The sequence below is a fragment of the Radiomyces spectabilis genome (assembly GCF_025331425.1).
Source record: "Radiomyces spectabilis strain NRRL 2753 chromosome Unknown BYT42scaffold_2, whole genome shotgun sequence".
Taxonomy (NCBI): domain Eukaryota; kingdom Fungi; phylum Mucoromycota; class Mucoromycetes; order Mucorales; family Radiomycetaceae; genus Radiomyces; species Radiomyces spectabilis.
Window position 1 is genome coordinate 2,380,472 of NW_026251927.1, and position 23,781 is coordinate 2,404,252.

A 23,781-nucleotide genomic window follows, 5' to 3' on the forward strand; every position below is an offset into this window, starting at 1 on the left:
CGTGATGTAAAAAAAGAGTTATTGTGGCATGAAACGCTTACTAAATAAAAAAAACCAATGCAAGAAAAAAAGGAAAAAAAAAGACCTCGAAAATATGGAAACATGAAATAACAATGATGGAGACGCTTAAGCAAAGCGAACTTTTTTGCTTGATTTCTGTTAATTGTGCAAGATGAGTGAGTCTTTTCTTTTTTTGCCAATGGTTCGTGGAGCCACTCTGATTTACCTTGGGCTGTGTTTCGGGCTCAGTATAAGCTTTGCTGCTCGGCTTTCGCTTCCTCTTTTGCTTCTGCTTATCAAGCAGTGCTTGTTTATACATTTCCTAAAAAAATACTTTTCAGCATTGCCATGACAAACAGTAAATGGTCTCAGCCAATAACATACCAGTTTCTTTTGCTTTTCCATAGCTTTCTTTTGCTTCTTGGCCTCTTGTTCCTCAATGACCTTTTCTACTGCAAACTAAACCCGTTCATCCGTAAGCAATAATCCAAAAAACATATTATAATACTATTTACCTTTTTGGCTAGTTTTTTATCCTTTTTTTCTTCTTCCTTTTCGGCCGCATTCTCAATGAGATTCAGCATAAAGTCCTGATCAACAAACACCACGCCGTTAATTCGTTGCGACTCCAATAATGGTGACAAATAGCATCCAGTGACCCTACCTTGCTGGCAAACTTGGGATTATCCATTTCGGAAGTACCACGTATACGACGTGCGTTTTTACCCTTCTTCTTTTTAATGGTCTTGTCCACGATCACCTTGTCATTATCGCGGCTCACGGGTTTCAGCTGTTTCTTAGGCTGCTTCTTATTCTGTGACACACGAGCAGTAGCAAAAAAGTAAATAAACGGACCATCCAACGGTATTAAACACGCTCATGGGGGTACCTTTTGCTGTGCCTTGGCCATGATCAACGTAATAAAAGGCACAAACGAAAGTCCTGCATCAATTTAAGTGGCTTGCCAGCGTTGCTTTTTTCGTGGGTGCACGTATTCAGATTCCGATGAATCCAAGCTTGCGATTTCCTCAGCCCAAGCAAGCTCGTTTCCCACCTTTTCCATGCAAGCCAGACTCGTCGCTCTCACCGCCAAAGCAGGGCAATTTGCTCAGCCTTTGCCTCGTACCTTTTTCACATGCACACGTCTTTATGCCTCTCAACGAACCCCCGTCACACATCGTTCCACACTCACGTTTATTCGTTCCTACATTCGTCCTCATTATTACCAGCAAAAGTCGTCATTATCAAAGGCCATGGAGAGACAAAAGAGTCCTATTCATCAGCTTGGTCGACGCATAAATAATATGGATCCTCGAATTGTTCTTGGTACCATTATCGGTGCCAATGTGGGTGTCTATTTTTACTGGCAGTTTGCCATTGGTTCCACGCGGCAGTTTGGCGATTACAGTCGCTTACAATTTATGCGACGTCATTTTACCAATTCCATTGACAATTTCAAGAATGGCCGAATATATACACTGCTGACCTATGCATTTTCGCATCAGTCACTGAATCATTTGGGTGTGAATATGTTGGTATTGTGGTCAATGGGAACCGGGGTTATCAGTGCCATTGGAGCTTCACGGTTCTTGCTCCTGTACAGTGGTGCCAGCGTCGTGGGAGGTCTGGTCAGTCTGGCTTATCAACAGTACTTACGTCCCGCATTGGAAGGTCACCGTAGCGGATATGGAGCTGTTCGAAAAGTCGATTCCGTGGGCGCTTCAGGTAAGGAGCAAATCCATCATGCGTCGATATCTCGCAACCTAATTGACCACATTATTTCCTTTTATTATCAGCGGGCGTGATGGGTATTACCACCTTTTTTGCATGTGCTTGTAAGTTGTCCGTATCATGTTTATAGGGAACACTTGGACCTAATTTCTTTTGTTTCATGGAAGTTCCCCGAGCGACCTTTCTCGTATTTTTCATCGTCCCCATGCCAGCTATCGCTGTGGTTGGATTGTATACAGCCTATGACTTATACACAGCTAGCACCATGACGGTAAGTCATTTAGGCAGCGGTTAGTTGTGTGAAGACGGGCCTATCTAATACATACTTGTAGAACGGTATTGTTGACAGTGCGGGTCATTTGGGAGGTGTGGCCGCTGGTGCAGCTTACTGGTTCCTGCGAGTCAAGCCTCTGTTGAGGGCTGGCAGATTTTAATAGAATCCCGCTGCCTCTGATCTCGTTACTACCGAAAAAGAACGTTGTCATTGCCCTTTTTATAAATTCAATGTACTTTAAATTTTTGCAAGCAAAGGCAATACTGAATCAAACAAGCACTTTTTCACCTTACTCGTCCCTATCGCTGTGTATGTGATATAATAAATGCATATACTGTACTTGTCGCATGAACTACGCCTTATTCAAAAGCTCGATGACATGTGGGACAAACGGTCTTGTCGCTATTCGAAATATTTTCATGGTCTTGCCCTCAGGCTCCGGCTCCTGCTTGTTCATAGGTTTGAACCAAAGGATCAACATTGTTAAGTATGGAGCGAAGACGCTACACTTCAGTAAACTGTCAGTAGTTGTATTTCTGGGGGCCATGGCAACCGCAACATGATTTTTTGATGATCATTACTTCCACAAAAAACACGACATACTGTAGAGTAGTGTGGTTGCGACAGGATACAAGTTATAAAAAAATCAAGGCAATTTCTTTTTATTCTAAGTGTGGTAAAGCCGCGCGATTCTTTATGAAGACAGTGTGTGGCAATGGTTCACTTATAAAACTTCAGAAAAGACAAGCTATTCTGTTAAGTATCAGGACCTATAGCTTGTAGTCCATAGAAACATGTTCTAAAAATTAACATCTATATTCTGCAAAGGTAAGGGCTTTTGTCTTAAAGAACACGCCTTTGTTAAAGGCACTATATCTTGAGCTTATCAACAAGCCACATCCGGCTGACGTGCCCACCGAGAAATCCAAAGTCCGGCCCAATGTCTGTGCGACCAGTTCTTTTGAGTTTTTGGGCACCCCAAATTTGTGTCCATCCACCTTTGTCACTCTTTTTCTTTCTCATTATGGACACCGTTCAAAGTCTGCTTCCGTATGCTCTGCCTGCTGTGCTTGCGGCAGGAACCGCCTACTTTTTTATGAACAAGAAGAGTGCGTATGGAACGTGGGGCAAACCATTGTATTCAACGAATGGTTCGTTTTTTTAACCTTATCCTTCAACGCTTTTTAGAGGCTGTCCTTGATCCCAAAGAGTACAAGAACTTCAAGCTCATTGAGAAAATTACCATTTCACACAACACTGCGCTGTAGGTTTAGCTGTTATGGGTAGTGAAAGTGGTCAGCGGGTGTACTCATCATCCCTGGACTATTTTTTTTTTAAATAGGTACCGTTTTGGTTTGCCTCGCAGTGACGATGTGCTGGGCTTGCCTATTGGACAACACATCTCGGTGATGGCCGAAATTAATGGCAAGCAGATCTCTCGCAGTTACACTCCCACTAGTTCCGATGAAGATTTGGGTCACTTTGACGTTCTTGTCAAGGTAAAATGGGCCTTTTTATTTATTTATTTTTACCTTGTCACGGCTCGCTGTGGCTGTCTATATGGTATACTCATAGTAGCGATGGTAGTCGTATCCTACTGGTAATATTTCCAAGTTGTTCGGTGAACTTAAGGTGGGTGACTCCGTGGCGGTGCGCGGTCCCAAGGGCAATTTCAATTACACGCCCAACCTTGTCAAGTCCTTCGGCATGATTGCTGGTAAGGCTCATTTTCACATGTTACTGTTTTGGGATTCCGTCATCTAAATTTTTTTTCTTGCAATGCATTTAGGCGGTACTGGTATCACGCCCATGCTTCAGGTAAATATATGAATGACTGTGGATAAGGGGAAGTGATGTAGGTTTTACTAATGTGTATTTTTTTGGTGTTAGATTATCCGTGCTATTTGCAGAAACCCTGAAGACAAGACGACTGTCAAATTGATCTTTGCCAATGTCAATGAAGAGGATATCTTACTGCGTAAGGAATTGGATGAATTGGCTGCCAAGCATGACAACTTTAGCGTGTATTATGTGCTTAACAATCCTCCGGAGGGATGGACCGGTGGAGTTGGTTTCGTCACAGCGGACATGATCCGAGAACATTGCCCGGCTCCTTCCAACGATATGAAGTTGTTGCTGTGCGGTCCCCCTCCCATGGTGTCGGCCTTGTCCAAGGTAATGTATCTTTAACGGAAAATAAGAAAACAATGGATGGAGCGGAAAAAACGCACCCTAGTGGGATCGTATGCTAATGTATGCCTCAAAATAATAGGCTGCCGCTGAAATCGGTTACGCGAAGCCTCGTGCTATCAGCAAACTTGAAGACCAAGTGTTCAAGTTTTAAGAAAAAAGAACAAAACCGGTTTTGCATTTTTTTTTTATTCCAATATTTTCCTTTGTCTACTTATGTAAGGTGATGAAAACCATCGTAAATGGTAGAAGAAAATGAAGTGGGAAACACAAGTCACACGATGACCCAACGTTTTGCGGGTTCTCCGGAGTTTTGCTTTTTCCCGTTTCCACCTTTTTCGCATTCAAAAAAAATATACAACTTTTCTATCAGCTTGCTTTTTTCTGTCGTGTGACCCAAAAGGAAAGAAAAGAAAAAGAAAGCGGTTGCTGTAAAGTCCTGTCGGTATCACTTTACTGCTTTGTCCGTCTGTTTTTTGTTTGATACATGTCGAGCCATACCCATAAGCAAGGTTCTTCTACTTCCAATCACTGGCTGAGCAACATCTTGCGGCCGCGGTCGTACTCCCTTTCGGTGGAATCATGTCTCAATTTGGCAACGGCCGATCCTACGGCACCTCTCGATGCGCGATCCGTGTTGCCTCTGTTGTCCAGCGACCAGCCTCTGAATGCGCGCTGCAAGCATCTCAAAGTGTTTTCCGAACTATGCAAAAACTACAAATTCACGCATTTGGAAAATGTCTTCTTCACGGTGCAGGATATTCTGGACAATGCCATGCCCCGTGAAGCGCGACATCGAGTGTTTGAATTCATGATTGCCTGTATCAGCGGACAGTACGACGAACTGGGCATGGCGCGAGTCACCTTTTACAGCTCACTCCGAAACCATCACAACTGGGAAGACTTTCACGATATGTACCGAGTGCTTTTCGCTTTGTGCAAAGCCGGACGAGATATCTCTGGATTTGAAAAGAACGTGAATCGACTCTTGATAACATGGATGACCATGGCGTTACGACAACATGCCTCCACCACCTCCACCACTACCCCACTTCGACGCACCAGCACTCCCTCCTCGACGGTGACTTCTCACCACGCTTCCATCACCGAAACGCCCACTCATCCCGCTGTTGCGACGGCAACGGCTCCTACTTCTCATCCTCCCCCTTCTTCTTCTTCGTCGGACGCCGCTCGAAAACATCTGTCAAAGATACCCATGACCAAGGCCACGCCTTATCTCGCTGAAATTCTTCATTTACTTACCGTGATTGCCAAGTTTAATTTTGCTCAGTTTGAAGAATCCGAAGTCACCGACATGATTGAAGCCACTCGCCACGCCTTTTTCTTTTCGAGTCATCCCGTTGACATTGAAGCGTGCATGGCGTTTGTCGACGTGGTCGTGCGTTACCGATTTGTTCCTTTTGAAGCGACACGGCCATTTCTCGAAATATTATGCAGCGCCGTCATGTTGCCCGATGACGTGATGCCAAAGACCGCAGTTTCGTGTTGGTCCATTTTCATGAATTTACTCCGATCCCATTGCGCACACAGTGCGATTCTGACGCTTTGCAATTTCCTCCAAGAGCCGATCGGCGACGATCCCGAAAAGGCCGGGTTGGCCGACGGTGCCATCAAGTTACTGTGTGAAACAGCTTGGGGAAAAAATAGCCGCCCCAGCGCAGAAATGTACATGGCGTCCGATTCGGTTTTGTTGACTTACCTTCGGTATGGCGCGTTGCAACGCAATAATCGAGTCAATGCCAGTATTCTAAAGAGCTTACGATTGCTGGTCGGTACACCGGAGAATACCATTGGATTACTGGAGTGGGATGCTGTGTGGGATATCTGCGACATATGTACCGATCACGTCTTATCGATCATGAACGATGCGGATCGCCATCTCCTCGCCCATTTATCCAAGCCACCATCAACAGATACACATGCGTCGCCGAATAATGTCATTCACCAATTTGCGCGTTTCCTCAGTCATGTCTACAAGCATTACATGGCGAAATCGTACACTGGACCGACCATTCGATTCATCAACGTACTCTATGCACTGCGACACTACGCCTCGCCTGAATCGGCGGCTCTGCTATTGGATTATTACGAGACCGAACACATGCTTCTGCCGTCGGCGGAAAATTGGATGGAATTATTATTAGAACTCACCGATACATTCTTCATTCAGACGTCCGTCGATGCTTCCATTCGCTTAAAGATTCTGAATATCGTCGCCGATGTATGCAGCGCAGTCAAGGATTTCCATTCGGAAGAACTGTATCAAAAGATTATATTGCCAATGACGGCTGGCTTAGCATCAGAAAAGAATGGTACCATTCGACAAAAGGCGATTGATCTTATTGTTTCGTGCCTTTTGGACTGTCAAAACGACGACTGTTTCGACCGGTTGCTCAGCGTATTGCAGGACTGTACACGGTGTAAATGTATTTCCAACCCTGGCGGTCACACCAGTGATCCGATACCGGCTTTCAAAGAGGAAGCCAGAGTCAGCTCGATTCGACGATCGCAAAGCCAATCGCAACCGCCGTCTCAGCCCCCACGAACCCAGTCTCCTTTGCAAGCCGTTTCTCGAGCCACCGCAACGGCGGAACATTCCAAGGCTCCTACTGCGACCTTTGTGGACGCACCATCCGCCGACGAGAATTGCGGAGGTGCACCGGCCATGTGGGGCTTGGTGGAATTGTTCAAAGAATTATTGGTAGGAACCAATGCGAAAGCGTGTGCCAAGGTATTTGCGGTGATTACCGAGATTGCCAACGACACCTCCGATTTATTCTGTCCTTTTGCTGGCGTGAGACTGGTGGCGTTTGATCTCCTCCTTCACTTGCGATGTGGTCGAAATCATCGTCTTTACGTCACAGATCAAGGTAAGCTACGAAAAAAAAAAAAAAAAAAAAAAAAAAAAAAAAAAAAACAAGGAAACAAGAAATGGGCGGCGTCCTTGACAGCAGAATGATATTGATCTCATATTTATTTTAGATGTCGGAGAACCGAACAAAGTCTTGGAAACCATTCGACAGGTACAACGAGCGAAGAAAGAGACCAAAGACAAGCAAGAGGCGATGGGTCAATTCGCGCCGACCCCTACCGTATCTGAACCGGCCAAAACGTCGCCAGCTGATCATCATCGAACGAGCCCTGTCGCATTATCGCATGAGGAAGACCCCGAAAAGCCCGCGCCTGGTTGCGTAGTATTAGAAATGGATGAGATCCTTCGTGCGTATATCAAGATTTTGCAACAGGGCCCCAATTGGCATGTGGTAATTTTCCTTCTCGAACGATTGCCGACCCAACTAAGCAATAAGCATTTATTCTGCGGGGCGACGAAATATATCCAAAAGTTGAGACGGCGACTGGTGAAATGGCTCAGTACACGAAAGTTCTTGGAAGCCGTGATCAATATACCCTCAGCCACCAAACGAAACGATCTCAGTTTGTACGGTTACAATTTGCTGACCATGCTTATACCTTACCGACGTGTGTTTAACAAGCAAGATGAAGATGAAATGGTCTACGCCTTTTATATTGGCATCACTCAGATCACGGCCGCCACAAAACCTTGTATTCACGCTTTGACTGTCTGCTGCCATGAACTTCCTTTATCCATTGCGAAAATGCTCAACGAAATTCTTCAGCGCATGTCTCAAATCATTTCTGTCAGCAGTGTGTCCGTCCACATTTTGGAATTCCTTTCCGGATTAGCGCGTTTGCCAAGCCTGTATGCCAATTTCACCGGCGATATGTACAAGCTTGTGTTTGCTATTGCGTTGAACTATTTGCAATACTCGCATTCCATCGCTCAGTCCCAGTCTCCTTCGGTAACGACCCTTGGCTCCCCAGGGAGCGGATCATCCACCCCTACGCCGTTCCCTCCCCCCAAAGAGAGTTTGATTCAGCAGACGAATCAAGGAGCGTTAGCGCAATATGTGCTTATCATGGCATATCTCGTGATCACAATTTGGTTTACCTCGGTGCCGTTGCGGGAACGTCGAAAGCATGTTCCGTTTATCATTCAGCGTCTCTTAGGTGGTAATGCATTGGGAAAAACCATTGATGAGCAAACTTTTACCTGTATCGACATGTTGTCGCGATTCAGCTTTGCCGATGTGAGCTTGTCGCCGGAAAAATCCACCGTGTCCAAGATTCTGATGGAAGGATCCAATCCAGGCCAACAGGGAGTCAACGAAAAGCCAAGCATGCGAACATGGGTTTACGGGCATACACTACTGACTCTAAAGACCGCAAAAGCGCTGGGATGGGTGGAAGTCACGGTGCGTCGCCCGTCAGGTACCATCTCGATGATGTGCAATATTGAGAACCGAATCAAGTCCGATGCGATTGACTACGCGACTTTACCCGCTCTTCTCATGATGCAGTATCAGCCGGATCTCATGGCGTCTCGTCTATTGAAGGACACGGAAGAAGAAATTAAGGAAGCGAAAGAAAGCAGCCTGATCCATCCCACCAGCAGCAGTGATCATCCACCAGGAGAAGGAACGAACAAACCCTTATTGGAGGAACGTGGGACCCAAACACCGCCCGTGACAGAAAGCGTTGAACAGGATGCAAGTGTCAGTGACCCGGACAAAGGTAGTACGATGGCTACTGCCGCCGGCCAGGAAACAAGTCAAAGCGAAACCGGTACTCCCACTGTACCAACGGCAGCGAGCAATACGAACAACGATCCATCCGAGGGTAAACTGGATCGTATTCATGCCACGCTGGAAGGTGTCCTCTCCGAACCGGAAACGGCGTCGGCCCAAACAGTGACCCACCTCCGAAAGATGGAACACTGCATTGATCCTGGATTTCTGTATCTCCAATTGACGAATTATCCAGATTTGACGCGCATGATGGAAATGTCGCCGCCTTTGCCGGACGATGAGTCGAGTGTGCGTACGTTGAACAGTTTTGATCGGATCCCTGTGGTCGATTTCCACAAGATTGGGGTGCTTTATGTCGGCAAAGGACAGCGTCACGAAGTGGAGATTCTCAGCAACAGCCACGGATCGCCGTATTATGTTCAATTCCTGAATGCGCTAGGCACGATTCAGCGATTGCGCGGGCGCACGGACAATACGGGCGGTTTAGATCGTGAAATGGATATTGATGGTAAATATGCTTACTTTTGGAAAGACGATGTGACAGAGATGATTTTCCACGTGGCGACGATGATGCCGACGAATCTGGAACGAGATCCTCAATGCAGTGCCAAGAAACGTCACATTGGCAACGACTACGTATCGATTGTGTACAATGATTCGGGCGCCGAGTATGCGTTTGACACGTTACCTGGGCAGTTTAATTTTATCAACATTGTGGTCACACCGTTCTCCATTTCCACCGAAAAAGTCACACCATCGCAAGCGTTCCTGGGAGCGGAAAACACGTTTTTCAAGGTGGAAATGCAACGACGACCGGATATGCCAGAAATTGGGCCTATTGCCGAACCGAAACTGGTGTCGGCGCAGTCATTGCCAGGATTTGTGCGACAGGCGGCGTTGCATGCCAACATCTTTGCCCAAGTGTTTGATTCGGTGGCCGGCCACAAGCGCGAATACGTATCTCACTGGAAAGAAAGACTTCGACATATCCGACGTGTCAAGGATCGATTATCTGCTGGACGAGGCGATTCCGCTAAATCGGCCAAAGAAACCACATCCACCAACCCGTACCCTGTCGAGACCCTTTTAGATTTTACCAAATACGTTTAAACAAATTGACACCCAAAAGAAAAAGAAAAAGAAAAAGAAAAAAAGAGGACCGATGCATTACTAAACTCCATTTTCTCATTCATGCCATTTTCAATAAAAACCATTTACGCATTGTGCAGCATTGATCGAACCAATTTTTGACAACCACTGTGGACTCTTTTCTGTCACCCTAGATCGCTTCGCATAGTACCGTCAGGCTCAAAATGCGTCCTGAGTCTCAATGTCACTTCCAAGGATGAACTCTCACCCCTCCCAAATAAAGTACCCCACCAATTGACCTTTGGTTACCCTTTCATTGTGACACTTCCATTGATGTATCTCCACTATATTCGACACAGCATTATACTCTACAGTGCTAACACGAAACGGTTCTGGCGTACAAAAAGAATGAGACGAAGAGAGTAAAATCTCCAAAAATTTTATAGCGTATACAGACGATCAACGTTTTACTTTACAAGGGTGAAAGCATCATTAAGAATTGTGGATGGTGGGTTTTCGTTGGTTAATGTGAATAGGCATGGGTTGGTTCCAACTGATGGGTCTGGCGCCAGCTGGAAGATATCGACCTTCGGAACGAATGACGGAGCCGATCGCTAATAAACACAAGAACGCGCGGATAAGCATGAGGTGACCCGTTTCCCGTTTATTTTTTGGAGTTGCAAAGTACTTACACATGAAAAATCCAAAAGAAGCTGCTGATCCCAGCATGTATTGACTGAGCATAGAAAAGGGACCTTTAGGACCGCTTCCATATCTAAGAATTCAAAGTAAGTTCACGATGTACAGAACGAAATAAGCTGAAGGGTGTGTGTGGTCAAACAGACACTTTACCGTAACAAGGTGACCGAGCCAAAGACGAAGCCAACACAAAGGCCAACTGTACCGCCCATGAGGGCTCCCATTTTCATCTTATCAAAGGCACTAGGTTCCATCGAGTGTAAATAGTATATGTAGTATTAAGCAACACTATTCCCTTTTCTCTCTCACACACTAATTTAAGCACCTAGACTGTGACTTGGGATTCACCAGGCCCGAAATGCGTTTTAGCACCCCCAGTGGTTTTTCTCATTGAAGTCGTGTTTCAAAAAAACAAGTCGCGTGGCTGGAAAAAAGAAAAATTTCCAAGATGGCATTTTTACCATTGCTGCACATTTTTGTCTTTGACCTACAGCCCTTCTTTACCGGGCCTTGACTCTGATTAGCCTATGCGAAATAACATCAGAGCGATGGATGAACTCTCAGCAACAGAACACTCAGGGTATCGTATTCGAAAATGCTTTCCTTTTATCATTTAATCAACTCTGATCCACACGACTATGCCTAGGAGGTATTAGGGACGAATCCGGCGATATGCCCAAGCCAAGCAAAGGCCATCCGACCACAGTTTTTCTCTCATACATAGCTTTATTCACCCTCTTTCTCACTGACTAATATTTTGTTCATCCCATGATCTGGCTTAATCTTCGTTACTTGTCCTTGAATTTCCTCCACTCAGAAGGGGTGATACAGATCTTTAACCATCTCTTTCCCTCAGAACATCTGAACAGCTTTCATGAACGAAGGAATTTAAGGTGGGCGGACAAATAACAAGATCGGATCAAGATGTCAAGTGCTTTCCGGCAGAAGACAGGAATAAAGTCGGGTCAGGGACAGATTACGCAGTGACATGCAGCGCAGGTCAGCGTGCAAATCTGGCGCCGGAACAGTTGATGATTGAGAGCAGCTAAGATTATCAAATAATTAGTATATGCATTTTATTCCAGTATTCAAAGACTTTGATCTCGCGCTCTTTTGCTGCACAAGAAAAAAAAAGACGATCCCGGAGAAAAGAAAACCTTGAAAGGTATGGGGAGAAACGCAAACGACTTTGGCAGGCACGATGATGACTGCCCATTTTTATAGGCTTTCATGTTAGACAGCTGTTGAACCGGTCATTTTCGGGATCTTCTCGTGAAAACTATCACAACATCAGCTGCGACGCACAGTAGAAAAAAAATAAGAAGGGGTTAATACGATACAGCAAAACTCAAATAGTGACAAAGTATTGCAGGGGCTACAATGCAAGAAGCATAAAGAAGCCAACTGGATTATTATTTTTTTTGGGGGAAGTTTGTAAAACAGTAGCCTGCTTTCACAGCGAGCCGCTGCTTTCCTGTTTTTGTTATTTCCTCCGTTTTCGCTTTGTACGACCGTCATCTAATTGATTACTCTATTTGTTCCCATTCCAACTTTTCAGTCTTCTTTTCCTTGCTTTTCTTCGTCTCTACTTATTTATTGTCATATTTTTACTCATGGGCTTGATAAAGGAACTGCTATGCATGATCACACCTCCGCCGGTGGATGTGGTGGAACTCAAGAAGGCCAACTTTCAACCACTTGTGGAAAAGGTACGCTCAGCCATGTCATAGAAGGCCGTTCAATACAAGGAGGTGAAGGAACCAAATAACCTATGCATCAAGATTTCTGTAGTCGATGGGTTCTGCGACTCAAATTATGCAGGATACGGCGATTCGTGAGCAAGTGAGCGCACGAATGCAAACGCTGCTTGCAGGCAAATCCCATACGGCTGGCAATACGATGCGTACGGTTCAGCAAATGTTTGATGTGGCGGCTCAGACTTGCCATCACAATGATGAACGCAATATTGTCCGATGGTTAGAATTTTGCGTGACGACAGCCGTCCAGATGGCTTTTGATGATCATATGCCGTCCTCGCCTGGTGCGCGCAACTCGCCTCCGTCTAAACAGACAAAAACATCGACTAGTAAGAGCATAGCAAGTGAGAATTATAGTTTCGTGGTATCTGACGAACGTTGAAGATACAGATGATAATTTCATCCCTGCACAGCTCTCGGATCATGAGGCGGCTCCTCATAAAATGCCGAAAAGAAGGGCAAAGAAGAAGAGCAGCAGAAAAAGTGCTTCTCCCAAACAGGACGCGGTTGTACCTGTGTTAGATACCAGCACCGATGACGAACGGCTAGACCGTATTGGGGAATCGGATGACGACTATATTCCCAGCGATGAAAATGATGACACATCGTGTCCTCCTTCGCCTACCGATTACCAGCAAGTTCCAAAACCAAGGAGAAGCTCTCCAAGAAAGAAATCATCAACTAAAGATCAAGAAGTGCCGGATTACACCCCCGCTGTGTCTGCAGTCAAGGCTGGAGGCGGACCGAAAGCAATCGCAAAATATTTTGTCACACTCAACCAAGGAGCTGGCCTCTCATCGGATATTCTTCCCGACGACTACTTCATCAACGCCTTCTTCTTCCCTTCCAAGGACAGCTTCAACGTAAATATGATCTTGGAAAAAAAAAAGAAACATCAAACCATGTTCCACCAGTTTCACGATATGCTTACATTCCCATTGTCGATATAATGTTTTGGACGGGCTAGGCTTTCATATCGGTCATTGATTCCGCCCGTGACACGATCGATATTTGCGTATTTTCCATCACCGATGATGATGTGGCGGACGCTTTAATTTCCGCCAACCAGCGTGGTGTCAAGGTACGCATCATTACCGATAATCGGCAGGCGGCTATCAAAGGCGCCGATGCAGCCAGGTTGCAGGCCGACTATGGTATACCCTACAAGACCGATCGCACGTAAGTTTTTTTCTTTGTCTTCTTGCTAATCCAACAGAGAATAGTATCTTGGTTTTTTTTTTTCTTGGTTGGGTTTATTGGTTTTTTGACCTATTGGGAATCTTTTTTGTGCGTTAACTGAGCCCAAACTTTTTATGCATACTTTTAGAACGGGTTACATGCATAACAAGTTTGCCATTATTGACCATGCTACTTTGATCAACGGCAGTTTCAATTGGTCCAACGGGTAAGACCTAGTGTGTAAGAGCTGACGAATAGGTTACATACAGCTCACTCTCCATCCTTCAATCTATAGAGCACGGTTTAAGAATAGGGAAAACATCATGATCACCAATATTCCCACTTGTATTACGCAGTTTGACAAGCAATTTGAAGCTCTGTGGGCCGAATTCTAGAATCGGACTTTGAATAAAGGGCCAACGTGGCTTTTCCATTTTTCTTCCCAAAAAATTTTTTTTCTTTCGCCGCCCGACTATAAAATTGGGGTGGCTGCTGGCAGTCATAAGATTCGCCCCTCTTTTTGTTTTTGTCATTTTACAGGTAAATTGTTGTTTTTTTTTGTTTTTTTTTTTTTTTTGACAGCCAAAATGGATGGTTGATTCTGAGCATATCATCTCACATTCTATCTATTTACTCTTGATTAGCCATGGGTAAGGAGAAGACTCACGTTAACGTCGTCGTCATTGGTCACGTCGATTCCGGCAAGTCCACCACCACTGGTCACTTGATCTACAAGTGCGGTGGTATTGACAAGCGTACCATTGAAAAGTTCGAGAAGGAAGCCGCCGAACTCGGTAAGGGTTCCTTCAAGTACGCTTGGGTTCTTGACAAGCTCAAGGCCGAACGTGAGCGTGGTATCACCATTGATATCGCCTTGTGGAAGTTCGAAACTCCCAAGTACCACGTCACCGTCATTGATGCCCCCGGCCATCGTGATTTCATCAAGAACATGATTACCGGTACCTCCCAGGCTGATTGCGGTATCTTGATTATTGCTGCCGGTACTGGTGAATTCGAAGCTGGTATCTCCAAGGATGGTCAGACCCGTGAGCACGCTTTGTTGGCTTTCACCCTCGGTGTCCGTCAGCTTATCGTTGCCATCAACAAGATGGATTCCACCAAGTGGTCCGAAGCCCGTTACAACGAAATCGTCAAGGAAGTTTCCGCTTTCATCAAGAAGATCGGTTTCAACCCCAAGGCTGTTCCCTTCGTCCCCATCTCTGGCTGGCACGGTGACAACATGTTGGAAGAATCTACCAACATGCCCTGGTTCAAGGGATGGACCAAGGAAACCAAGGCTGGTTCCAAGACTGGTAAGACCCTTCTTGAAGCCATCGACAACATCGAACCCCCAGTGCGTCCCTCCGACAAGCCCCTCCGTCTTCCCCTTCAGGATGTCTACAAGATTGGTGGTATCGGTACTGTGCCCGTTGGTCGTGTTGAAACTGGTGTTATCAAGGCTGGTATGGTCGTCACTTTCGCCCCTGCCAACGTCACCACTGAAGTCAAGTCCGTCGAAATGCATCACGAACAGCTCGCTGAAGGTGTTCCCGGTGACAACGTCGGTTTCAACGTGAAGAACGTTTCCGTCAAGGATATCCGTCGTGGTAACGTCTGCTCTGACTCCAAGAACGACCCCGCCAAGGAAGCCGGTTCCTTCACCGCCCAGGTTATCGTCTTGAACCACCCTGGTCAGATCGGTGCTGGTTACGCTCCCGTCTTGGATTGCCACACTGCTCACATTGCTTGTAAGTTCGCTGAGCTCCTCGAGAAGATTGACCGTCGTTCCGGCAAGTCCCTCGAAGCTGCTCCCAAGTTCGTCAAGTCTGGTGACTCCGCCATCGTCAAGATGGTTCCCTCCAAGCCCATGTGTGTTGAAGCTTACACTGAATATCCTCCTCTTGGTCGTTTCGCTGTCCGTGACATGCGTCAAACCGTCGCTGTCGGTGTCATCAAGGCCGTTGAGAAGGTTGACAAGACTGGCAAGGTCACCAAGGCCGCTGCCAAGGCCAGCAAGAAATAAATTGCTTAGCTCCTTTTTACATTCTCTCCTTATAATCTATGGCTGGATTTATTGGATAAACTATCTCTAGAAAAGGATGAAGAACTCTCTTTCATCTTTTTGTAACAATAAAAAAAATAAAATGACAAACGATGTAAACACATCAAATATCGTGTCTCTTTTCTGCATGGTAAAAATAATCGCTTTTCTAAAGATACTGGGCGATTGAGCTGCTGGATAATGAAGTGGGAGGAATGGTAAAAGGCGTTCAGTGAAGTTCATCAAGAACCAGGCCATTGGTTTTTGTTTCTTTATAAACAATGGATCCTGCCGCTCTTTATTGACGGGCACACAGACGCCCAATGATTGTTTGCTTCTTAGGGTTGCGTGGTACAATAATATGGCGTTCATACATTTCCTGTGCAATCGCTCGTTGTTAATGTTCTTGTGCAAAAGATATGAAAAATCATGGTAATAATATAGCCTGTTCATGGTGAATGGGGTTTTTGATGCTACATAACATGATACGCCTTTTGTATACAATTATTGATATTCCTTGCTTGTTATGGTTCAATCCTTCCTTGTTGACATTGTGCGTAGGCTTTTTATTATGCAGGATTTTTTATTTATTTTTATTTTCCTTGAGGTTCTCAGGGAAACTTCGCAGTTGATCAACGGGATGGTATTCGGTGCATGACTCGCTTTTTTGGCATCTGTGAGCGTTCCTTGCCATTCAACATGGCACGCCATCGTTCAACTGCTATGCACAGCAGCCGTTTCATCGTCGATTTTGTTATCTGCACAGAATATATTTGTTGAAATACGGTATGCAGGTTCATGGCCATCTCGCTCAGCTTCTGCAAGTCATGAGCGCCACCTCATGACATCTCTCTCTCTCTCTCTCTCTCTCTCTCTCTCTCTCTACCCCTAACACCAATCCCTCTTCACTCCTCTACCTTCCCGCCTTACAAAGTGGCTTTAGCACATACGAAAAACCAAAGGATGTTTATTACTGCTGTTGGTCGGTTTATAGTGAGTGAATAAAAAATAATAATGTAATGTGGCAAGAGAATATCAATTAAGGACCCATTCGGTTTTGAATGGGTAAAGAGTGAATAACAAACTACAAGTATGATGCAAAGTAAAGACTCAGCAGTACCAACGTGGCAAGAAGGGAGGGAGTGATTGGAAACTGTGGGGAAGCGGGGTTATTTTGCAATGCAAAGCTACCAGAAGGTTTGGCTTTGCCGAGGATACCGCTGGGGTTGGCAGCCGGGGCCGCGTAGGGACGAACCACAATAGGCACAGAAGTATTGGTACGTGAGATAGCATCTTGGAATACCACCTACATATGGTGAAGCATTGAATCAACCACTGCATCGTCCAATGAGCAAAAATAAGCGTTTTTTAACTGTACCTGATAGTTACCGGGTCGCGTAGCATTGGGAATAAGATACTGTAACAATGCGTGTCAAAAAATGGGATGGTGAAAACTGTGGGCCAATTAGTTTCTTACATTCAGCTGATGTTCATAATAGACCATGGTATTGGCGGTTCTACGGAAGCTGAAGCCTTGAGAAATATCGGCATTTTCGGTAATAACTACGTTGCTAGCGTTCAATGATGCATCTTGAGTTGAAAAATAAACCGATAGTGACAATACTACACAAAAGAAACAAAGTAATTTTTTTCAGTATGATATGGAGCATCATCACACGGTATTGGATGAGGGGGTGCTTTACAGGTAGGCAGGTTGGGATTGTCAACCAATGTGTAAGTGATGGGTAGAATTTGACCAGCTACATAGAAAGCATTAGGGTCGGGAGAAGTGATGTTGTAAGTATGCGTTGGTGAGGTGACTTGGCCGAAAGCTCGGCTTATTAAGATATGAACAATGACAAGGAAAAATGAGTACATAATGAAATGGAATTCGAGTTTGATATCCAACAAATACGAAGAAGAAGAAGAAGAAGAAGCAAGAAAACGATGGCAACGACGCTGAAGGAGTGCCCATCTTTATGGTTGTTCAGACTATTTGTTTATGTGCAAATCGTATTCATTCTACAACTGCATAGCGATCTCAATCGAATAAACAAAAAGGCTCACTTTTCCTTCGCCATGCAATAAACTACTTGCAGTGTGCATAATTTTGTTTTTGTCTTGAACTATAATGTGTGTATGTGTGTATATATGTGTACCTTTTTTTTGATGATGGGGTTCGCTCGATGGTTCCCATTGAATTTTTCGTTTTTTTTTCTTTTTGGAGATGGCCCTTATTTTTTCTTTTTTGCATTGATCATCTTTTTAAAAGTCAGATTAATGTCATTCGTCATACATCTTCGTTTGTCTAAATTTCCTTGTATGGTAATTTTAAGAACCCGCCTTTTTTTTTCTTGTCCCAGCCCCAAATTCTTCCCCTTTTCCATCTGTTTTACCATTTGAAAAAAAATACCTTTTTCTTTCTCAAAGGCCCTTTCTTTGTACTTGGTGTCTTTTTCTTTTTCTTTTTTCCTTCTCTTTCGCTATTTTGCGCTATTTTTTGGTTGTAATTCTTTCATTGTGTATAAAGTCTATTGAGCGGAGTAGGCAAAATCCCTTTTTTTTTTTCCATTCCATATTGTATAGTCTTTTTGTATAAAATTCTATATGTCACAAGAACAGAAGCAGCCGCAAGCACCGTTAAAGTTACGACATCCTACCCATTACCACCTCATGGCGACGCAGCAACACGAAGCTTCAGCAACGCATCCGCTTGCCACTTCCCCAACGACCGCTGTACCTCACCCTGCTTTCTCTCTCTTGTCGAATCGGGACTCACCGTCGTCTGACAATCTCGACTTTGGCGACAGCTTTTCACATGCATTCTTGTCGCCGACTACGACTTCGCCTCTCAACGACTTTGACGATCTCGACTATCAGTCCGGTTTGGCATCCTACTCGAAACCAACGTCCCAGCAGCCTTTCCCCACTGCAGGAAGACACCATTCATTTGTAAGTCCGTTCTTCCTTTTTTTTTCATTTTAAAAAAGAATGTGAGACAAAAAGAGGCATAGCAATATCGTCATGCCAAGACGTTGCGGTATAAAGCGTATGCAAAGAGAACCCTATTCTCTATTTGAACACTACAGCCTTTTTTGCTACTCTTGTCTTCCAGTGTTGCTGACGTCCCTTCCTCTTATGTTTGTAGCATTCGATGCAAATGGACATGCAATCCTACCAACCGAATAATTCCACTTCTTCTCAAGGCGCTGTGCCTATTCAAATGCACAAACCGCATAATGACTATGCGAACAGTAATATATTTCTGCCTGGTGCCAGCAGTGGCAGTTACGATCCTGGGTTCGGATTCCCCATGTCGGCTCCTGCGAATATTGGTTATGAATTTCCAAACTATGCAGGTTCTCCTCCCACGAATTTGAATTCCCACATGCACCCGAGCATGGCGCTTCACCACATGGACCATTCAGTCAGCAACAGTGGCATGCCAACTACGGCAGCTAGTCCCTCTTCGATGGCTCGAAGCTTTGAAGACGATTATGCTATGCAAGTAAAGTAAGTCGGGATATCATTTTTATCTTTGTTACTATTTGAAACAACAACCCACTGAACCTTATTTTTTTTGTATGTTTGCCTCAGCATGCAAATTATGATGGAGAAGCGACGTCGACGAAGAGAATCACATAATGCGGGTAAGCATCTCTATTTTCTTTTCCTTCTTCTTCTTCTTTATCATCCTTGCAGCCTCACCTTGAGACGCATCTACTCTTTATTTTATTTTATTGTTTTTGTGAAATCTATTCATTTTCTAATCAAGGGACAATAATGATGCAGTTGAAAGAAGGCGGCGTGATAATATCAACGATCGAATTCAAGAACTTGGCAGTTTACTTCCGGAAGCGACATTGGAAAATGGTCCCAACAAGCCCAACAAAGGTGCCATTTTGAAAAAAAGTGTGGAAGTGATCCGTCAGTTGCAGCAAGAAGTGAGCATATATCAGCAAAGGGTTCAAAGTTTGGAGACTACTCTGCAACAGTATCGTCATCAGCAACAACAGCAGCAGCAACAACAGCAGCAGCAACAACAGCAACATCAGAAGTAATATTCGAAGCACCCATCAGGCATAACCAGTGCCTAATTTATCAGGAAACTGAAAGCGAACCTGCAAAGTGCCAGATTTGTTTTCTCTTCTAATATCTCTCTTTCACTTATTTTTGGAGGGTTGATTTTCTTCGTCTATTGTATTACATGTATTCCGGGTAAATTTGGCCCCAAATATCCCTTCATCTACCTTTCTCTCTTCGTATTTCTCGATTTTATTATTTCCTTTTGCTTTTATTTTTATCTTCCTCTGTCCTATTGTAGTTTATACATTTTTTCTCCCTTTTTGTTATTCTTCCTCCTCCCCCCCCCCCCCTTGGTTGTATTGCTTCCGTCAGTCTGATGTATAGTTCCCCGATACCTACTCAGATTTCAGATATATCTCTTTTCTTTTTCTTTGTCCCTTTACATAGTGTCCTGGCAAAATTCGGTGTAATTCCTATAAATTTATTGACTGCCCTAATGTCTTTTCCATCTTTCAGTTCATTTTTTCTCGGGAAATGAAGAAATGGTAATAAAATAAATTGCAAGGAAGCAAAAATCATGACTTGGTCCTTTATTGGCGGGGAGTGTGTGGGATCTCGTCATATTACCTTGGCCTTGTAGAATGCCTGCGTAATCCTGGAGGGAAAAATGCACCGAAACTGACGACTTTGTTCATCAAAAAGAAAAGGCCATCTTCATGAGGATGACTTCTATTTTCAATAAAGTGTATAATAAGAGTTGAAAGATAGTTTAACGAGCCATGCATTACTTCTGTACCAAAATTATATGCACCTGTGTATCCGAACATCCGATATATGAACACTTGAGAATAAAGATCTCTATCTAACGTTATCTGAGACCTATCATACTTCATGCAGCTATTTCATGCGATGAGTCCACCCTTTTTTATCGATGGATAAATATGATGTGAAGGTGTGAGAAAAGACACATGGCGTCTTTTTTCTTGCTTCATTATTGGACAATAAAGGTTTTAGCTACATTACGAGGGATCGCCTGTTTTTTCATGTCTATAAAGACGACGCATCTTCCATCTATTTTATTTCCTCTTCATCGGACATCTATTTTCTTTTGTCTTGCGCAAAACCATCCATCCATCGCACCATACACTTTTTCATTGCTCATTCTCATTAACATTTGCTCAAATCAACTATCCTGTACGTATACTCATAATGACTACAACTCTGATACTAGCGACTGAATCCCTCATTATATTATAGCTTGCGCACCGAAAATCTTCTTTTTTTTTGGTGGTCAAGAATGAAACTTTTTTTGAAAGGTAATGTATTTATGCTCAAGTGCCCTTTCTTTTTTGATTGTTATGCCGAATCACTCACTCACTTGCTTTGTGTGCTTCTACTGTGTAGTTTAAAAACTTTGAACAAAGCCCATGCCTTGGCGTCGTGCGGTGGCGGCTCCCGCAATGCGGTGACAACAGTTTTGTAAGCAATAACAAAGAAGAATAAGCGTGGCTTGGCTAATGCATCCATTTTTTGTATGTCTTTATCTTTTGGATTCCTCTGTTATTTGATTAACAACGTTGCCTCGCCTCTTTTTTAAAATTTGATTTGTAAAAAATTTTCTAACCAGAATTTTTCAATTAAACTGTATATATCTTTCTACACCCATCAGGGCTTGAACTGTTTCTTTATTGGTCACATGTTATTCATGCCGATGTTATGCCGCTTTGCTTCAATTTGAATTCAATCTATCACTGTTATTGTTTGTTGCGTTTTACTTCTTGGCATCCATGTTATCCGCAATTAATGAGCTTAAAGGACCAGTACAGTATCTTCAATTTGAGCGTTTTCTATGACAGTGACGATCTCGATAACAATATCTGTACATTAGTATTTCACACTTTTCCATGGTGAGAAGTATTCAACAGCGTCAGTGACATCCAGGGCAAGAATGAAGTGCATGGATATCAGCAATACATGGTTGGTTCCGAGACAAACTCATCAAACATGCATGCATCGGGTATTCAACTCACTCAGTTACAGGCAATGATTTATAAATAGCTTATCTTTCTTCATCCGATGCAGAATCTGTCTCCCAGTAAGCCATATTCTGTATACCTTTTATTCGATGCGGTTTAGATTACGCCGAAAGACTGTGCAGTAGCCACCACGCGATACCTTGCACAGCATAAAAATGACAAGCCTCTAATTTACAATATATCCTGCCCGACAGTCATCATCACATTAAAAATAGTTCCTCGAGAAAAAAAAACCTTTGTATTCCAGAGTCCAAACTTCATAATATCCCTACAATAACCATGCCCACAATATATAAATGTAATATATGTAAAAGATATGCATCATGACCAAGGGTTCTCTTCCAAACCCCATGACTGTATTTGATGCAGCTTATTCAATGAGGACGAGTATGGATGCTCATCCAAGCTTGCATCATCGTCATCATCGTTACCCGATCCGGCTATGCCAGCAAAGCCGATATCCCTTTGTTCAACCGCTACACGGGTAAAAAACTGCTCTGGATCTTCCTTGGCAACCGTTAACTCCCTTTCAGGCTTTCCCGAGTGCCAACTCGCAATAAGATCCGCAAAAGCAGCTCGTTTGCCGGGATCGATATCGGCCGCTGCCGATTTCGACGACCGCTTCCGATTCAACTGGGGAGAACTACTGGAAGGTTCCAAAGAAAATTGTAATGTATGCGACCAAGGGTTCAATGAATCGGTGTCCTGGGTGGCCGCGGGAGTGCTTATCGAAGGTATCATCATTGGAGGCTCATCAAGACGTAACGTATCACTGGTCAATGACGCTAGCAGTTCCGGTGATGTGGAGTAATCAGCGCGTGGTTTGGTCATACTGAATTTCATGGTATCATCTGCAAATGCCCGTGTGGCCTCATCCTCAACAATGATCGGTATAGACTCAGACTCCATTGGGTCTTCATCCTCTTCCTCCTCACGCTCCGTTTCTCTTTTGTGTTGTTGTGAAACAGGACGCGGTACCGCGGCTGATGATGAAGGAGGAAGAGGTGGTGGTGATCGACGTGCAGGGGCAGGTGGTGTCGGGGGTGGTGATGTGATTTTGGGCGATGCTGGAGCAGGCAAAGGTTGAGAAGCTGGAGGAGGAGGAGGTGGAGGAGGATTGGAAGGCGATCGAGACTTGAGAAATCGACTGGCTGAAGCAAAAATAGAAGAAGATGCTTTTCGAGGCGGTGAAGAGGGAGCAGGAGAAGAAGCAGTGGCGGGAACGGCAGGCGGCGTCACCGTGCCATTGACAGATGGTGAACCCGTTGAATTATTGGCTCCTATGTTGATGGGAGATGGTGATGATACTGTCGGCTCTCGCTTCGTTGGTGTGGCGGGTCTTTCGTTGGAAACCGATCCTCTCGTACTAGTGGTTTCGTAGGATGATGTACGTGACAATACCTTGGGCGAGCCCGTAGGTGTTCTCGCCGGCTGGACTGATGGTTCTTTCTTTGCTGATGCGATTGGAGACTTTGGAATTGGGGAAGTTCTTGCCACGTCGGCGGTGGCATGGACGGATGCGGGTGGAGATCTTTTTACAGTGGATTTGGCAGGTTTGCCGCCGAAAAGGGATTCTTCGTCGTCGTGATCAATAGGCGTGCGAATAGAAGACCGCAAAGCGTGTGTAGACCGCTTATTGGCAAACACACCCCCGCCGCCCAGCTTGGAAACATCAATATCACCAAAGATACCGCCACTGGTTGATTTCGTGTGAGATGACGACGACGACTTTACAGACGATGATGAGCTAACTCGCGATAACGGATCGGTCACAGGCGCACTCGCCGTGGTAGCTGGACTGCGACTGGTGGATAACGATCGGCGACTTGGTCCAAAAAGTGGATCATCCACATCAGATGATGAAGCTGCACTCAGAGGATCTATCACACCAACCCCACAGCAATAACACGTCAATGGAAAGGCTATTGGAACTCTTCGCAGCAAACACAATGCCATGCCAAGACCACACCCGCCGGTACTCCCACCCATCCTTACACCAGTGCAAACCTACCATCGCCAAATAAATGACCGTGTTTGGCCCGTGTTTTCGATCTGGAGGACATTGACTGAAAAGATCCCAAAGATTAGGTGGATAGTTTTAATAGAGGAAGAGAGGAAAAAGAACAGCCCG

At 44.6% G+C, this 23,781-nt stretch overlaps 8 protein-coding genes across 8 annotated transcripts; 5 read left to right on the forward strand and 3 right to left on the reverse strand.

Annotated features, from left to right (window-relative positions):
* Nucleotides 1-1,304: 1,304 nt before the first annotated feature.
* BYT42DRAFT_490172 (uncharacterized protein) lies at nucleotides 1,305-1,861 on the forward strand (the record flags this gene model as incomplete). The annotated part of the gene is made up of 2 exons (XM_051563984.1): nucleotides 1,305-1,725; nucleotides 1,797-1,861. 2 exons carry the CDS (start codon nucleotides 1,305-1,307, stop codon nucleotides 1,859-1,861), a joined length of 486 nt encoding a protein of 161 aa, XP_051427607.1.
* Nucleotides 1,862-2,978: 1,117 nt separating this feature from the next.
* On the forward strand, nucleotides 2,979-4,537 carry BYT42DRAFT_557655 (uncharacterized protein). The gene is made up of 7 exons (XM_051566924.1): nucleotides 2,979-3,114; nucleotides 3,194-3,269; nucleotides 3,348-3,504; nucleotides 3,593-3,722; nucleotides 3,795-3,823; nucleotides 3,896-4,180; nucleotides 4,278-4,537. The coding sequence occupies exons 1-7, from the start codon at nucleotides 3,030-3,032 to the stop codon at nucleotides 4,347-4,349; spliced, it is 834 nt and encodes a 277-aa protein (XP_051427608.1). The 5' UTR covers nucleotides 2,979-3,029; the 3' UTR covers nucleotides 4,350-4,537.
* BYT42DRAFT_642099 (uncharacterized protein) lies at nucleotides 4,538-9,964 on the forward strand. Its single transcript, XM_051572572.1, has 2 exons — nucleotides 4,538-7,086; nucleotides 7,199-9,964. The coding sequence occupies exons 1-2, from the start codon at nucleotides 4,683-4,685 to the stop codon at nucleotides 9,931-9,933; spliced, it is 5,139 nt and encodes a 1,712-aa protein (XP_051427609.1). The 5' UTR covers nucleotides 4,538-4,682; the 3' UTR covers nucleotides 9,934-9,964.
* Nucleotides 9,965-10,280: 316 nt separating this feature from the next.
* BYT42DRAFT_557658 (reactive mitochondrial oxygen species modulator 1-domain-containing protein) lies at nucleotides 10,281-10,933 on the reverse strand. The gene is made up of 3 exons (XM_051566925.1): nucleotides 10,765-10,933; nucleotides 10,605-10,687; nucleotides 10,281-10,526 (listed from the first exon to the last, which is right to left on the reverse strand). The coding sequence occupies exons 1-3, from the start codon at nucleotides 10,863-10,865 to the stop codon at nucleotides 10,405-10,407; spliced, it is 306 nt and encodes a 101-aa protein (XP_051427610.1). The 5' UTR covers nucleotides 10,866-10,933; the 3' UTR covers nucleotides 10,281-10,404.
* Nucleotides 10,934-12,149: 1,216 nt separating this feature from the next.
* On the forward strand, nucleotides 12,150-14,258 carry BYT42DRAFT_557662 (uncharacterized protein). The gene is made up of 7 exons (XM_051566926.1): nucleotides 12,150-12,320; nucleotides 12,403-12,697; nucleotides 12,753-13,231; nucleotides 13,336-13,547; nucleotides 13,696-13,773; nucleotides 13,843-14,087; nucleotides 14,192-14,258. The coding sequence occupies exons 1-6, from the start codon at nucleotides 12,225-12,227 to the stop codon at nucleotides 13,940-13,942; spliced, it is 1,260 nt and encodes a 419-aa protein (XP_051427611.1). The 5' UTR covers nucleotides 12,150-12,224; the 3' UTR covers nucleotides 13,943-14,087; nucleotides 14,192-14,258.
* A 2,191-nt stretch (nucleotides 14,259-16,449) lies between these two features.
* BYT42DRAFT_557669 (uncharacterized protein) lies at nucleotides 16,450-17,527 on the reverse strand. The gene is made up of 4 exons (XM_051566927.1): nucleotides 17,292-17,527; nucleotides 17,066-17,211; nucleotides 16,967-17,005; nucleotides 16,450-16,894 (listed from the first exon to the last, which is right to left on the reverse strand). The coding sequence occupies exons 1-4, from the start codon at nucleotides 17,464-17,466 to the stop codon at nucleotides 16,673-16,675; spliced, it is 582 nt and encodes a 193-aa protein (XP_051427612.1). The 5' UTR covers nucleotides 17,467-17,527; the 3' UTR covers nucleotides 16,450-16,672.
* A 564-nt stretch (nucleotides 17,528-18,091) lies between these two features.
* BYT42DRAFT_203899 (uncharacterized protein) lies at nucleotides 18,092-19,403 on the forward strand. The gene is made up of 3 exons (XM_051562535.1): nucleotides 18,092-18,540; nucleotides 18,737-19,101; nucleotides 19,186-19,403. The coding sequence occupies exons 1-3, from the start codon at nucleotides 18,196-18,198 to the stop codon at nucleotides 19,370-19,372; spliced, it is 897 nt and encodes a 298-aa protein (XP_051427613.1). The 5' UTR covers nucleotides 18,092-18,195; the 3' UTR covers nucleotides 19,373-19,403.
* A 2,225-nt stretch (nucleotides 19,404-21,628) lies between these two features.
* Nucleotides 21,629-23,773, reverse strand: BYT42DRAFT_557678 (uncharacterized protein). The gene is made up of 2 exons (XM_051566928.1): nucleotides 23,662-23,773; nucleotides 21,629-23,530 (listed from the first exon to the last, which is right to left on the reverse strand). Exons 1-2 carry the CDS (start codon nucleotides 23,711-23,713, stop codon nucleotides 21,972-21,974), a joined length of 1,611 nt encoding a protein of 536 aa, XP_051427614.1. The 5' UTR covers nucleotides 23,714-23,773; the 3' UTR covers nucleotides 21,629-21,971.
* Nucleotides 23,774-23,781: the final 8 nt, after the last annotated feature.

Excerpts from the sequence above, each read along its gene's own strand:
- BYT42DRAFT_642099 (XM_051572572.1), top strand. The coding sequence starts at position 4,683 with ATGTCGAGCCATACCCATAAGCAAGGTTCTTCTACTTCCAATCACTGG. Across the intron at positions 7,087-7,198 it reads TCTTTACGTCACAGATCAAG|ATGTCGGAGAACCGAACAAA; the intron begins GTAAGCTACGAA and ends TATTTATTTTAG.
- BYT42DRAFT_557658 (XM_051566925.1), bottom strand. The coding sequence starts at position 10,865 with ATGGAACCTAGTGCCTTTGATAAGATGAAAATGGGAGCCCTCATGGGC. Across the intron at positions 10,688-10,764 it reads GGCTCGGTCACCTTGTTACG|ATATGGAAGCGGTCCTAAAG; the intron begins GTAAAGTGTCTG and ends TTGAATTCTTAG. Across the intron at positions 10,527-10,604 it reads TTCTTTTGGATTTTTCATGT|CGATCGGCTCCGTCATTCGT; the intron begins GTAAGTACTTTG and ends TGTGTTTATTAG.
- BYT42DRAFT_557662 (XM_051566926.1), top strand. The coding sequence starts at position 12,225 with ATGGGCTTGATAAAGGAACTGCTATGCATGATCACACCTCCGCCGGTG. Across the intron at positions 12,321-12,402 it reads TTCAACCACTTGTGGAAAAG|TCGATGGGTTCTGCGACTCA; the intron begins GTACGCTCAGCC and ends AGATTTCTGTAG. Across the intron at positions 13,774-13,842 it reads AGTTTCAATTGGTCCAACGG|AGCACGGTTTAAGAATAGGG; the intron begins GTAAGACCTAGT and ends TTCAATCTATAG.
- BYT42DRAFT_557678 (XM_051566928.1), bottom strand. The coding sequence starts at position 23,713 with ATGTCCTCCAGATCGAAAACACGGGCCAAACACGGTCATTTATTTGGC. Across the intron at positions 23,531-23,661 it reads CGGTCATTTATTTGGCGATG|ATCCTCTGAGTGCAGCTTCA; the intron begins GTAGGTTTGCAC and ends TTGGTGTGATAG.
- BYT42DRAFT_557655 (XM_051566924.1), top strand. The coding sequence starts at position 3,030 with ATGGACACCGTTCAAAGTCTGCTTCCGTATGCTCTGCCTGCTGTGCTT. Across the intron at positions 3,115-3,193 it reads CTTTTTTATGAACAAGAAGA|AGGCTGTCCTTGATCCCAAA; the intron begins GTGCGTATGGAA and ends AACGCTTTTTAG. Across the intron at positions 3,505-3,592 it reads ACTTTGACGTTCTTGTCAAG|TCGTATCCTACTGGTAATAT; the intron begins GTAAAATGGGCC and ends TAGCGATGGTAG.
- BYT42DRAFT_557669 (XM_051566927.1), bottom strand. The coding sequence starts at position 17,466 with ATGTACTCATTTTTCCTTGTCATTGTTCATATCTTAATAAGCCGAGCT. Across the intron at positions 17,212-17,291 it reads CAATCCCAACCTGCCTACCT|TATTGTCACTATCGGTTTAT; the intron begins GTAAAGCACCCC and ends TCTTTTGTGTAG. Across the intron at positions 16,895-16,966 it reads CGCGACCCGGTAACTATCAG|GTGGTATTCCAAGATGCTAT; the intron begins GTACAGTTAAAA and ends CACCATATGTAG.
- BYT42DRAFT_203899 (XM_051562535.1), top strand. The coding sequence starts at position 18,196 with ATGTCACAAGAACAGAAGCAGCCGCAAGCACCGTTAAAGTTACGACAT. Across the intron at positions 18,541-18,736 it reads CAGGAAGACACCATTCATTT|CATTCGATGCAAATGGACAT; the intron begins GTAAGTCCGTTC and ends TTATGTTTGTAG. Across the intron at positions 19,102-19,185 it reads GATTATGCTATGCAAGTAAA|CATGCAAATTATGATGGAGA; the intron begins GTAAGTCGGGAT and ends TGTTTGCCTCAG.